The following is a 15,266-nucleotide window of genomic DNA, read 5'->3' on the forward strand; positions in this document are numbered from 1 at the left end:
AAGGTTTCAGTGCTCTCTGGAATCAAACTCCCGTCTCCCCTCAGCATACGCCTGCAGCTCTTTCTTCTCTCCCTTCCCAAGAAATGCATGCACCACAGGACTATTTCTCTATTTTCCACCCAAAACAGCAGCAGTCTTTTCTGCCCCCACTGTCTTCCCTCCTTTCTGGTTTTGCTCCCTGAGTCTTTAAGCTGTAATCTCTAGAATTTCCAGAAGTCAGGTCTTTCATGTTCATGTTATATCTTTAATTTAGGCCTGACTCCAATTAGTCGCTATTTTGATAACACTCCAGCGGAGGTGCGACTGGATAAATCTGATGCACAAATAGTCGATGTTATTCACACAGACTTAAGTTATGGTAAGTTTAAAGGATACTGTGGATCGTTTCTGATACACATTAATATCTGCAGTTTCTTCACCATCTAAACTTCAAGTTTCAGGTTATGGAACAAGTCAAACTGTCGGCCATCTGGATTTTTATACAAACCGTTATCATGAAGTGTCAAGGTGTGCAGCCGGATCAGGTCAGTTTAATGTTTAACTTCTGCTGAATTAATTAGTAAATGTTCTAAGCAAATACTTCTGCTCTGAATTTAGGGAAGAAAATCCTGGAGAAGGGCCACAATTGACTGGCAAAGGTATTTATGAGAATGGAACAGATATAGCACCGTTCAACTTAAAAATTTGAAGGTAGACAAACCCATGGGACTGGAAGAGATCCATCCCAGGGTACTGAGAGAGCTCAGAGAGGTTCTGGCGGGTCCTCTTAAAGATTTGTTTAATAAATCCTTGGAGACAGGGGTGGTTCCATGGGATTGGAGAAGAGCAGATGTGGTCTCCATCTTTACAAAAGTGGTAACAGAGAAGAATCTGGAAACTACAGACTGGAAAGCCTCACTTCAGTTAATGGAAAAGTAATAGAAGGGATGCTGAAGGAAAGGATAGTGAATTTCCTAGAATCCAATAGGTTACAAGATCCGAGAGAACATGACTTTACCAAAGATAAATCATGCCAAACAAATCTAACTGAATTCTTTGACTGGGTGAGCAGAAAATTGGATCAAGGATGTGCTCTAGATGTAATCTACTTAGATTTCAGCAAAGCCTTTGACACGGTTCCTCACAGGAAGTTCTTAAATAAACTTGACAGGCTGAAGTTAGGACCAAAAGTGGTGAACTGGATTAGGAACTGGCTGACATATACCAGAGGGTGATGTTTAATGGAATTCAATTGGAGGAAAGAATGGTGAGCAGTGGAGTGCCTCAAGGATTGGTGCTGAGGCCAATTCTGTTCAATATATTTCTGAGCGACATCGATGAATGGCTAGAAGGTAAGGTTTGACTTTTGGTGGATGATACCAAGATTTGTAACAGAGTGGACACCCCGGAGGGAGTGGAAAGGATGAAAAAGGATCTTCAAAAGTTAGAAGAATGGTCTAATGTTTGGCAATTAAAATTCAATGCAAAGAAGTACAGAGTGATGCACTTAGGGAGTAGAAATCCAAGGGAAATTTATATGTTAGGTGGTGAGAAGCTGATATGCACAGACAGGGAGAGGAATCTTGGGGTGATAGTATCTGAGGATCTGAAGGTGACGAAACACTGTAAGAAGCCAATGTCCATAGCCAGAAGCATACTGGGCTGTATAGAGAGAGTAGTAAACAGCAGAAGAAAGGAGGTGTTGATGCCCATGTACAAGTCATTGGTAATGCCCCACCTAGAGTATTGTGTTCAGTTATGGAGGCCATATCTTTCTGTTTCCTCCAGGCGTGCCCCCAGCTCCCGAATTTCACCTCTGAGGTCAGCTCCCAAGTGTGGCCACTTCTGCTCGTAGCGCTTTCAAGTTTGAGCTGATTTCTTGCAGCCAGTTTTTTAGCGCTGGAGCGATCTCTCCGTCTGCCTCCTCCAAAACGGGGCGCTCGGGCGATCCCTCGCCTCGGTGCTGGTGCTTCTCCTCCAATTTCTCTTGCTCTCCGCGGGCCATCGCCATCTTGGAGCCTGGCGCGCCGTCTCCGCTAGGGTAGGCAAAGCGAGCTAGATCCAACCCCGTCGTTTTCTGACTCATAATAGCAAGATTGCTAGCTGAAGGGGAGGGTATCCAGACCCACTGAGCTTCGTTTGCAGCTGCTCGCTCAGTTTTATTAGCAAAAGTCTTGCGGGGTAGCGGGAGCTCCGCTCTCAGACGTCCATATTATCTGGTGACGTCACTTCCTCCCTTCGGAGGCCATATCTTTCTAAAGATGTAAGAAGACTCGAAGAGGTGCATAGGAAGGCAAAAAAATACGTTATGGGGCTTGTGCCAAAAGATATATGAGAAGAGACTGGAAAACATGAATATGTGTACTCTAGATGAGAGGAGGGACAGGGGAGATATGATACAGATGTTTAAATACTTGAAAGGTATAAATATAGAAACAAATATTTTCCAGAGAAGGGAAAATGGTAAAACTAGAGGACATGAATTGAAGTTGCGGGGTGGTAGATGCAAGTAATTTCAGAAAATTCTTTTTCACAGAGAGGGTGGTTGATGCCTGGAATGCCCTTCTTCCCTTGGTTCATTAGTCTCATCCCATGGCTTCTCCTACCATCTCTATGCTGATGACTCCCAAATCTACCTTTCTACCCCTGATATCTCACCTTGCATCCAAACCAAAGTTTCAGCGTGCTTGTCTGACATTGCTGTCTGGATGTCTCAACGCCACCTGAAATTAAACATGACCAAAACCGAGCTTCTCATTTTCCCCCCCAAACCCACCTCCCCGCTCCCCCTGTTTTCTATTTCTGTTGATGGCTCTCTCATTCTCCCTGTCTCCTCAGCTCGAAACCTTGGGGTCATCTTTGACTCTTCTCTCTCCTTCTCTGCTCATATCTAGCAGATTGCCAAGACCTGTCGTTTTTTTCTTTACAACATCCGTAAAATCCGCCCCTTTCTTTCCGAGCACTCTACCAAAACCCTCATCCACACCCTTGTCACCTCTCGTTTAGACTACTGCAATCTGCTTCTTGCTGGCCTCCCACTTAGCCATTTTCACTCTCCATTACCTCTGGTATAAAACAGAGATTTCAAAGGTGGCCAACATAGTAGGTGACGGCAGAAAAAGACCTGCACGGTCCATCCAGTCTGCCCAACAATATAAATTCATATGTGCTACTTTTTATTTGTACCTGTCCTCTTCGGGGCACAGACCGTTTAAGTCTGGCCAGCACTATCCCCGCCTCCCAACCACCAGCCCTGCCTCCCACCACCGGCTCTGCCACCTAAACTCGGCTAAGCTCCCATGGATACATTCCTTTTGAACAGGATTCTTTTATGTTTATCCCACGCATGCTTGAATTCTGTTACCGTTTTCATCTCCACCACCTCCCGCGGGAGGGCATTCCAAGTATCCACCACTCTCTCCGTGAAAAAGTACTTCCTGACATTTTTCCTGAGTCTGCCCACCTTCAATCTCATTTCATGTCCTCTCATTCTACCGCCTTCGCATCTCCGGAAAAGATTTGTTTGCGGATTAATACCTTTCAAATATTTGAATGTCTGTATATATCACCCCTGTTTCTCCTTTCCTCCAGAGTATACATGTTCAGGTCCGCAAGTCTCCCCTCGTACATCTTGTAATGCAAATCCCATACCATTCTCGTAGCTTTTCTTTGCACTGCTTCAATTCTTTTTACATCCTTCGCAAGATACGGCTTCCAAAACTGAACACAATACTCCAGGTGGGGCCTCACCAATGACTTGTACAGGGGCATCAACACCTCCTTTCTTCTGCTGGGCACACCTCTCTCTATACAGCCTATCAACCTTCTCGCTACGGCCACCGCCTCGTCACACTGTTTCGTCGCCTTCAGATCCTCAGATACTATCACCCCAAGATCCCTCTCCCCATCCGTACCTATCAGACTCTCACCGCTTAACACATACGTCTCCTGTGGATTTCTCTTCAAGTGCATCACTTTGCATTTTTTCGCATTGAATTTTAATTGCCAAACCTTAGACCAACCTGGAAGAGAGAGATTTAAGGGCAATATGTGCAAGATATAAATGAATCAAGTGACTTGGATCACTCTGGCTCTGACGAGGCCACTAAATTGCTAGGGTTTGTAAGGTAGGGGAAGGGGAGGGGGTGCTACACTTAGGAGTCCATTTTTGTTCACGGGTAGAGTGAGGCCAGAGTGGGACCCAGATTTGTTGGGGGGGGGGGGGGGGGGGGATGGGAGGGCATGCCAGTACTGTGCAGTGAATTTCAGATGCAGATTCTGTTTCAGCCAAAACTGACCGCTGCCCCAACCCAGTTTCAGCTGCTCTCTATGACAGAAATACCCTACCACTGGAGGTACTGGAGACAAAAACAGTGATAGAATGTATCAATGCATGTGACAAAACCAGGAGCATTCATAGCAGGAATCTCGCCCTGTGCAACCATTCCACCCCCACCCCAGTGCCTCTGACCTGCACAATGTACTGCAGCCGCTGCAGGGGAGCAATTTTTCCTCCCCTGTCTCCTTTGGTCACTGCCCAACCAACCCTTGGGATGGCCCTGAGATAAACACAGAGGTGGTATGGAGAAGATTAGTAGCCCACCCCCGCCGAGACCCTTGTACCGAGGTGGAAGGCAGAAGACGTTTTCAGTGTGGTGATTGAAGCCCTTGCCACAAGGTAGAGGGTGACTGCAGAGTGTTCCTGACTTGGGAACGAGTAGTAGGAATGCTTAGGGAAAAAGAAACCCCAGGTAAGAGAAGTGGAAGCGGGAGTGACTCAGTTATGACATGACTTTCAATGTGTATGCAATCAACCTCTGTTCCGGGATGTGACAGATGAGTGAAGTGTGTGGAGATGATTGTGGACTGAAAAAATGGAAATCTTGTGGAGATTTGCATGCAGTGGCGTACCAAGGGGGAGGGGGCGGTGGAGGCGGTCCGCCCCAGGTGCACGCCACTGGGGGGGGGGGTGCCGCGCGCCTGTTGGCTCTTCATTTTCATGCTCCCTCTGCCCCGGAACAGGTTACTTCCTGTTCCGGGGCAGAGGGAGCATGAAAACAAAGAGCCGTCAGGCGCGCGGCACCCCCCCCCCCCCAGCGGCGTGCAACCAGGGGGGGGGTTCTTTCGCCGGGGGATCGGGGCTTCTTTCGCCATGAGGGGGGCGTCGCGCTGTTCCGGGGGGGGGGGGGCGCTGCACCCTGGGGGGCGGGGTGCATCGGCGATCCACCCCGGGTGTCAGCCCCCCTAGGAACGCCACTGTTTGCATGTATTGTTTTCTGGTTTGCAAATAGAGGAAATGGAGATAGAAGTGAACTGTGATTTTTTTTTTTTTAATGCCTTGATATCAGAGGAGATTATATTTGATACTGTGCTGACCATCTCAGTGGCGTAGCCACAGGTGGGCCTGGGTGGGCCGGGGCCCACCCACTTAGGGCTCAGACCCACCCAACAGTAGCACACATTTAGCGGTAGCTGGAGGGGATCCCAAGCTCTGCCAGCTGAAGACTTCCCCCTGATGCTAACGAAAATACCACTCTCCATGATACCGGCATCTGCACTTGCTAAGTTTTCAGCGCAAGGTGGAAAGAAGAGTTTTCCTACCAGCTGAGATATTTGTTGGTGGTGGTGGGGGGAGAACACTTGGTGCCCACCCACTTCTTGCCTAGGCCCACCCAAAATCTGTTTTCTGGCTACGCCTCTGGACCATCTGAAGACGCTGACTTGTACAGACCAAGTTGACATGTTTATTAGCTGGGGGGGGTTTTCAACTTACTATTAGTGAAGCATGTTGAAATTTAACACTGAGATTGCTGACTAATCTTTTGAGTGAGAGTGAATGGAAAAGTGCCCAGAAAAAGAATACCCTCGGCCTACTGGATTTATTCCAGCCCCGGCATGCGCCCAGCTCATGAGATCCGGCCAGCGAATCGGAGTGTGTGAGGAAGTATCATTTGTGTGAACCCAGTTCCGGCTGGAGTGCAATACTTCAGAGGGAACTGAGCCACGGCAAACTCAGGGTTACAAATGGTTGGTGTAAGTTGGCCTTTAAGTGAACCATACAAAATGCACAGCTGATAATATTTGAAAAGCCGTGTGTGTTGCCCATGTGCATGCCCCTTGCAGCTGTGCACTAACGCCCAGATTTTATTTATCTGACATCCAAAGTTGCACTCTTTGAATAAGAAGGTTTTGACATTTGGATATAGAAACACCAGGCTCTTGAAGGCTGAGTGATTGAGCTAAGTATTAAAACTTCTACTGCGTTATTACTAGATAGTAGAGAATTTCAATGATTGATTTGGACCTGTTCCTTTTTGGTACATGCAAGTACCTAAACAAAAATAACTGATAATATTGAGAATGTGAATTTTTAATATTTTGTATTGTTCGGTAGAGTTTTTTTTTCTGATCAATGATGGTGTGATTGGTGCTACGTTTTGAGATCTTTTCTCTCCACTGTTGACTGGTCCTTGAATACCTCAAAGAAACATTTCGTTGCTTTTTTGATTTTCTGGTATTGGTGTTTCTTACTCATGCGATACTGAGCTCTGAAAAATCAATAACTGGGTGCTAACAACCAATTATTGATGTTTATTGGTAATCAGTAAAATTTGCATGTGCATTTATAAGGCACGACGCATAACTTTTATGTTGTGTATCTCAAAAGGGGTTGTGGCCATGGGCCTGTCGGACTGTTTGGAAAAGCTGCACATGAAATTACAGAACAGCGGCTAACTGCATCTAACTTGAGTACCGGCATTTACACCAGGTTTCAGCACGCGTAATTATGGCGCCCAAAAGTTAGGCATGGGATCCACACTAAATGCTGTTCCCTATAAGGTGCATGCCCTGTATAGAATAGCACTTATTGCTGAATTTTTCATCTATTGAATTCCCTCCTAAGCAACTTCCATGCACCACTTACAGAATACATAGTAACATAGAGGGGCATAATCAAACGCAAACGCCTATCTCCATGGGCGTTTATCTCCGAGAACGGGTCAGTGAAGGGGCGGACCGAACCGTATTTTGGGAAAAAATAGACGCCCATGTTTTATTCAACAATGTGTGAGCTGGGCATTTTTGTTTTTCAGCGATAATGGAAAATGAAAGCGCCCAGCTCAAAAACGAATAAATCCAAGGCATTTGTTCGTGGGAGGGGCCAGGATTCGTAGTGCACTGGTCCCCCTCACATGCCAGGACACCAACCGGGCACCCTAGGGGGCACTTTTACAAAAACAAAAAAAAAGGTCAAAGAGCTCCCAGGTGCATAGCACCCTTCCCTTGTGTGTTGAGCCCCTCAAATCCCCCTCAAAACCCACTGCCCACAAGTCTACACCATTACTATAGCCCTAAGGGGTGAAGGGGGGCACCTACATGTGGGTACAGTGGGTTTGGGGGGGGTTGGACGACTAATAAGCATTAAGCAGCACAATTGTAACAGGTAGGGGGGGATGGGCCTGGGTCCACCTGCCTGAAGTCCACTGCACCCCCTAACAACTCCTCCAGTGACCTGCATACTGCTGCCAGGGAGGTGGGTATGACATTTGAGGGTGAAAATAAAAAGTTGTGAAACATCATTTTTTTGTGGTGGGAGGGGGTTAGTGACCACTGGGGGAGTCAGGGGAGGTCATCCCCGATTCCCTCCAGTGGTCATCTGGTCATTTAGGGCACTTTTTGGGGCCTTATTCGTGAAAAACAGGGTCCAGGAAAAGTGTCCTAAATTCTAGCTAAAAACGCATACTTTCTTCCCATTATCGGTGAAATGCGCCCATCTTTGTTCGGCAGATAACCACGCCCCAGTTCCGCCTTCGCCACACCTCTGACACGCCCCCATAAACTTTGTCCGCATCCGCGACGGAGTGCAGTTGAAAACGCCCAAAAATCGGCTTTCGATTATACCGCTTTATTCGTTTTTGTGAGATAAACGTCCATCTCCCGATTTAGGTCGGAACTTGGGCGTTTTTCTCGTTCGATTATAAGCTGGATAGTAACATAGAGGGGCATAATCAAACGCAAACGCCTATCTCCATGGGCGTCTATGTCCGAAAACGGGTACATGAAGAAGTAGGACAGACCGTATTTTTGGAAAAAATGGACATTTTTGAGCTGGGCGTTTGTTTTCTTTTTAGCGATAATGGAAACTAAAAACGCCCAGCTCAAAAACATCCTAATCCGAGCCATTTGGTCATGGGAGGGGCCACGATTCGTAGTACACTGGCCCCCCTGATATGCCACGACACCAACTGGGCACCCTAGGTCAGTGCGGTGGACTTCAGAAAAAGCTCCCACATGCATAGCTCCCTTACCACGGGTGCAGAACCCCCAACCCCCCTCCCCCAAAACCCACTACCCACAAATGTACAACACTACCATAGCTCTTAGGGGTGAAGGGGGCACCTACATGTGGATACAGTGGGTTTTGGAGACCTCCCATTTACCAGCACAAGTGTTACAGGTAGGGGGGGATGAGCCTGGGTCCACCTGGCTGAAGTGCACTGCGGTACCCACTAAAAGTGCTCCAGGGACCTGCATACACGCAGGCCTCTAGGACTTGTTGCTGATGTATAACCTTGGCGCACCAGTTGACACCTGAAGACTAATCTCTCCGAAAACGTCCTTTATTGGAATAAGCACGCTTACTCACAGTTAACTGCAGATCACAGGTTGTGCCCCACTAGCAAAGAGTCTCCCTGGTACTGAGATTAGCAGTAGGTCAGAGCTGACAGAATGCTGTACAATGCCCTCTTTCGGCCACATTCAAGGTAAGAACTAAGTTCTGTAACATGGCTAACACATGAAAGGGATCTAAAACTGGCTTACAAAAATGGCCACTACCTCATGGACTACCGGAAACAAAACTGGGACATAGACCATAGAAGTCCGCATGGATCTGTCCCTATGTTCAAACTACTGAAGTTGCCGTCAAAGCCCACTCCAACCTATCTGAATCCATTTTGTCATAAAAGTCTGCCTGGCACTGTCTTCAGGACAGCTTCCGAGGGACCGCAGAGCGGGAGCAGGATTGAGAACATTGAACAGAGATAAGTGAACCAGTTATATATGGATGTTCCTTTGGGATCGTAGTGTAACGATCAATGCATTGAAGATTGATTTATCAATGAAAAAAATTTCAAAAAAACTAAAATAAAGTATTAAAGTATTTTGACTTCAACAAAAATAATTTTTATAGCTGTAGCCTCAGGGTTTTTTGCCTGTGATGAAGGGAGGACATTTTTGTCCATTTAGCTTGTAGAGACTTTTCATATGGTCCGCAAGCTCTTTGAGGCTTTTTCTCTGATTGTTGTTATTTCATATTTTGTGGATTTGTTCACGATTTTGAACACTGTCCTCACATTCCAATTTATTTATTTGTTACATTTGTACCCCACATTTTCCCACCTATTTGCAGGCTCAATGTGGCTTACATAATACCGTAAGGCGTTCGCCAGTCGGTTGATAACAAATACAAGGTTATGTTGTGGTCGAAAGAGGTAGTTGTGTATCAGGTACCATGAAGGTCGGAGGAAGTGAAGATTGTGTATTGTCCAGTACGATCATTATGCTGTGTTGCTGGGTGTGGGGATTTACGTTGGATCGGTGGGGTAAGCCTTTTTGAAGAGGTTGGTTTTTAGTGATTTCCTGAAGTTTAGATGGTCATGGATTATTTTCACAGTTTTTGGCATTCCATAGTTGTGCGCTTATGTAGCAAAAGCTGGATGCGTAAGTTGTTTTGTATTTGAGTCCTTTGCAATTTGGGTAATGTAAGTTTAGGTATGATCGTGATGATCCGATTCTGTTTCTGGTTGGTAGATCTATGAGGTCTGTCATGTATCCTGGGACTACGCCGTAGATGATTTCGTGAACCAAGATGCAGATTTTGAAGATGATCCATTCTTTAATTGGGAGCCAGTGCAGCTTTTCTCGGAGGGGTTTAGCACTTTTGAAGCATGTTTTACCAAATACCAGCCTGGCAGCTGTGTTTTAGGCAGTCTGGAGTTTTTTTGTGAGTTTTTCTTTACATCCCACATAGATTCCATTGCAGTAATCTGCGTGGCTTAAGACCATAGATTGTACAAGGTTTCGAAAAATTTCCCTCGGGAAGAAAGGTTTTATTTGTTTAAGTTTCCACATTGGAGTTTACTTGACTCTCAAGGGTAAGGTTGTAGTCAATTGTGACGCCGAGTATTTTTAGGCTGTCTGAGGTAGGGAGGGTGTGTTCTGAGGTTTTTATGGTTGCGGGTTTGTACTTGTTATGTTGAGATGAAAGGATAAGGCAGTGTGTTTTTTCAGTGTTCAGTTTCAGTTGGAATGAATTTGCCCAGGAGTCCATGATGTTCAGGTGTCATTGATTTCATTAGTTAGTTCTGACAAGTCATGCGTGAAGGGAATGTATATTGTGACGTCGTCTGCATAGATGAACGGGTTGAGGCCTCGGTTGGATAAGGACTTTGCCAGTGGGATCAGGGCTGCCGAGAGACTGGGCCGGGCCCGGGACAAGGCCGCCCCTGGTCTCCCCCCCCCCCCCCCCCGAGGTCACTGCTGCTCCCCCCTCCACCCGCTTCCCTCCGTCCACCACCGGGCCGGGCCTCTGCACCATATGTAGATCCTTCAAGAGGTAGTGTGTCATGATTTAGGCTCTACATCTTTTCTGATGTTTTGGTGCCACCTCAGTAAGGCCAAAACACAATCTCTCCACTGCAAAATACTATACACAAACTTGTGCAAAAACCCACTCATAACCTTACCAAACCGCACTAATTCCAAGGACAGGACGAGCTACAACCTTATGCGTGGAAAGGCAGCACTATAATTACACCGGGCTCTAAACACCAGTACACAACCTAGTGAAACAAACAAAAACACAAAACAAAAAGGGCTGCAAATACTACACACTAGCAGAATACTGTACCTTGATCACACATGAAAAACACATGACAACAGATATGACACAAGGAACTAGAAATAAAAAAAATATGAAGGCAAAATACTGAACTAGAAAGTTACCTCAAGAAGTCAGACTCAGCATGCAGCAATACTAGACAAATTGAAACTTGCATGAAAAATATCACAGATACACATTTCCAAAAGCTAACATATTCCAATTAATAAATTCTGAATAAAATACTTTTTTCTACCTCTGTTGTCTGATCATAGTTTTTCTATTCGCTTTGGTCCCGTCTTCTATTTTATGCAGTGTCTTCTTTCCATTTGATATTTTTCTCTCACCATGTCCACCATCCTCCTGTGTCCTTATGCGTCCTGTCTACCATCTGTAGCCCTGTCCCTATCCTTCCTCCACTTTCAGCATCTGCCCTGAAAGTGTTCCGATCCAGCCCTTAAATTCAGCAATTTTCCCTCCATCCATGTCCAGCATTTCTCCTCTCTTCCCTCCCCTCCATCCATGTGCATCTCCTTCCTGACTTCCCTCCCCTCCATCCATCCATCCATGTCCAGCAACTCTCCATTCTCCCCTGGCCTCTCCTCCATCCAGATGAAACAAAAAAGTGAGGAGAATGGATGAGGATACCAACTGTTTTATATTTATTCACTTAAAAAATTCACTTAAAAAATTACATGTGCATAACAGCGACCCGACACGGCCGTGTTTCGGCACAATGGCCTGCTTCAGGGGTCTTTATAACCTTGAATGATGTAGTTTAGAATGTTTGTTCCAAGGGAAATAACAGGAAACAAATCGCTCTGGTCTCCTCTCCTAAGAGTTATCGGCAAATTGCAATTGCCGATAACTCTTAGGCGAGGAGACCAGAGAGATTTGTTTCCTGTTATTTCCCTTGGAACAAACATTCTAAACTACATCATTCAAGGTTATAAAGACCCCTGAAGCAGGCCATTGTGCCGAAACACGGCCGTGTCGGGTCGCTGTTATGCACATGTAATTTTTTAAGTGAATTTTTTAAGTGAATAAATATAAAACAGTTGGTATCCTCATCCATTCTCCTCACTTTTTTGTTTCATCTTCACGGTGTCGTGAGGATTTTTTACCTCCTTTTTTGCCTTCTCTCCTCCATCCACCCATATCCAGTAAATTTCTTCTCTCCCCTGCCTTCCCCTCCTGTCCAGCAGTTCTCCTCTCCCCCCTGCCCTGCCCTCCTATCCAGCGATCTCTTCTCTCTCCCCCCTGCCCTGCCCTCCCCTCTTGTCCAGCGATCTCTTCTCTCTCTCCCCTGCCCTCCCCTCCCCTCTTGTCCAGTGATCTCTTCTCTCTCCCCCGCCCTCCCCTCTTGTCCAGCAATCTCTTCTCTCTCCCCCTCCCCTCCCCTCTTGTCCAGCAATCTCTTCTCTCTCCCCCTCCCCTCCCCTCTTGTCCAGCAATCTCTTCTCTCCCCCATGCCCTCCCCTCCCCTCCTGTCCAGCGATCTCTCTCCCCACTGCCCAGCCCTACCCTCCTGTCCAGCGATCTCTTCTTTCTCTCCCCTGCCCTCCCCTCCCTCCGAGTTCCAAGGCCCCCCTCCCTCCCTCCCCCCAAATTTCAAAAGCCTTCTTACCTCGTCGGGGACGGGGTTACGGCGACAGCAGCACGCAGTGAAAAGCATGCAGGCTCGCGCTTCAGCCTTCCCTTCAGTGTCTGAGCTCTGGTCCCGCCCTTGTGGAAACAGGAAATGAGGGCAGGACCAGAGCTCAGAGAAAGACAAGGGAAGGCTGAAGTGCGAGCCTGCACGTTTTTCACTGCGTGCTGCTGTCACCGTAACCCCATCCCCGACGAGGTAAGAAGAAGGCTTTTGAAATTAGGACGGAGGGAGGGCGGGACGGACGGAGGGTGGGCCCTGGAACTCGGAGGGAGGGAGGGAGGGAGGGAGGACGTCAGGACGGGCGGGCCCTGGAACTCGGAACCCCGGAGGGAGGGAGGGGCGAGATAGCGAGCACCCATGGAGTCGGTGCTGCGCCGGGCCCCCTTGGAGGCCTGGGCCTGGGGAATTTTGTCCCCCCTGTCCCCCCTATCAGTGGCCCTAAGTGAGATCATCATCATGGTGAAGTGTGGATCTGATAGTGGTGATCCTTGATGTACTCTGCAGGTGGCTTTCCAAGGTGGAGATATGTTTGAGTTTGATTTTACTTGGTAAGTTCTGGTGGTTAGGAAGCCCTTTATCCAGGTAAGTACATTTCCAACAATCGCGAAGTGGCCGAGGAGTCTTAGTAGTATGTTATGGTTTACCACGTCGAATGCGCTCAACATATCAAATTGGAGGAGAAGTATACTCTTGCCTGTGGCTATTTCTTGCTTGAATTTGGCCAGGAGAGTGACTAGGACAGTTTCAGTACTGTGGTGGGGGCGGAATCCTGACTATGAATTGTGTAATATTGAGAACTTGTCCATGTATTCCGTAAGCTGTTTGGTCACCAAGGTCTCCATCAGTTTGATTACTAGCGGGATAGACGTGACTAGGCGGTAATTGGTTACATTGTTTGTACTTTTCATGGTGTCTTTTGGTATTGGAGTGAGTAGGATGTTGCCGTATTCCTCGGGGAAGAGACCTTGTTGTAGCATGAAGTTTAGGTGGGATGTTAGGTCTTCTATGAAGCGGTCAGGGGCAGATTTAAGTAGGCGACTGGGACACGTATCAAGTTTACAGTGGGTGTTGGCAAACCTATGAGTCACTTTTTTAACTGTTTCGGTGGTGAGGAGAGTAAATATTGACCAGATATGGTCAGCTGGGCATCCATCAGGGGTTAGGTTCAGGTCATTGAAGAAGTTTTCGATGTCGGTATTGTGCTGAGGAAGTTTGCTGCCTAATTTTATTATTTTTTCATTAAAGTAGTTAGCAAGTTTGTCTGCGGGTGGGATGTTTGTGTCGGTTGTGGTGTCTAATAATTTATTTACGAGTTGATATAGTTTTTTCAGATCTTTGTAATCCGGTCCTATTTTAGTTTTGTAATAGGACCTTTTGGTTTGTCTTATTGTGTATTTGTATTTTCTGTGTATTTGTTTCCATGCATTGAGTGCATGTTCATCTTTTGTTTTTTTCCATGCTCGTTCAAGTTTCCTGGTTTGTGTTTTGAGTTTTTTTAATTCATCATTGAACCATGGTATCGAGTTTTGTCTCCTTGATATTCTTGTCTTCAAGGGTGCGATTTCATTTAGCACGCTTCTGCATCTATCCTCCCAATGATTGAGGTAGTGTATGGAGTCCGTTCGGGTATTCCATTCGTTGTCATATAACAGTTGCCAGAATGCTTGTGGTTCTATTTGCCCTCTCATGGTGTAAGTTGTGTGAGCTGATATGTGGTTTAATCCCTTCTTCCGCCAGTCTAGAGATAAATTCAGTTTGTAGTGGTCGGTCCAAGGTGTTTCTGTCCAGCTTCATTCCTTTTCCCTCGCAGCACCTTATGCCTGGAATGGACTTCCTGAGCCTGTACGCCTAGCTCCATCTCTACCTGTTTTCAAATCTATACTGAAAACCCACCTTTTCACCACTGCTTTTGGCTCCTAACCACTACTCAATTCCCCTATCCTTGTTCCTTTTCACCCAGTACTTTCCTCGCCCTTAATTGTCTTGTCTGTCTGTATTTTTAGATTGTAAGCTCTATCGAGCAGGGACTGTCTCTCTGTGTCAGGTGTTCAGCGCTGCGTGCATCTATAATAATAATAATAGGTTATGATCTGTGGACAGTTTGTGTGATAAGAAGTCTAGTGTGTGTCCCTTGATGTGGGTGGATTGCATGTGAGGCCATTTGAGAATCCCAGGACTGTAGGAAGTCTTTGCATTCACGTGCGTTGGTAGAGTTGGGGTCTTCTAAGTGAAGGTTTATGTCACCTAGTATTAATGGAGTTGTTTACACAAGTGTTTGAGATGAAGTCCGTGAAAATAGGCTGGCTTTCATTCCAGTTACCGGGCGGTCTGTAGAACAGGACGCAGTTCAGATGATCAATCAGGGATTTGTTTTGGATTCTGAATGATGCAATTTCTAGTTGGGGTGTTATGGATTCGGCGATGATTTCAGTGGTGAATTGGGTTTGGTAGATTATTGCTATGCCTCCTCCTCTCTTTTCTGTTCTGGTCCAGTGGGTGATTTTGTAGCCTGGGGGGCATAGTTCAAGGATTATGGGGTCCTTATGATTGTGGATCCACGTTTCGTTGATGAAGATAAGATCAAGGTTTTCTGAGCTAATCCAATCTAATATTGTTGTTGCTTTGTTAACTACGGACCTAGCATTGATGTAGCCCACTTGGATATTTTGGTATGGGGCTGCTAGGTTTGGTGACGTGTGGATTTTTATTAGTTGTCGTTCCTTGGGTGGTGTATGTTTGTTGTGATCTTTCCTT

General features: G+C 46.4%; 1 protein-coding gene across 1 annotated transcript in view; it reads left to right on the forward strand.

The window, feature by feature from the left end:
- LOC115471041 (pancreatic lipase-related protein 2-like) overlaps positions 1-15,266 on the forward strand; it is a 75,984-nt gene that overhangs the window by 14,039 nt on the left and 46,679 nt on the right. The window contains exons 2-3 of the mRNA XM_030204709.1: positions 254-358; positions 435-524. Coding sequence (XP_030060569.1) covers positions 254-358; positions 435-524 — 195 coding nt within the window. The remainder of the gene's footprint in view (positions 1-253; positions 359-434; positions 525-15,266) is intronic.

Source organism: Microcaecilia unicolor, chromosome 5 (assembly GCF_901765095.1).
Source record: "Microcaecilia unicolor chromosome 5, aMicUni1.1, whole genome shotgun sequence".
NCBI lineage: Eukaryota > Metazoa > Chordata > Amphibia > Gymnophiona > Siphonopidae > Microcaecilia > Microcaecilia unicolor.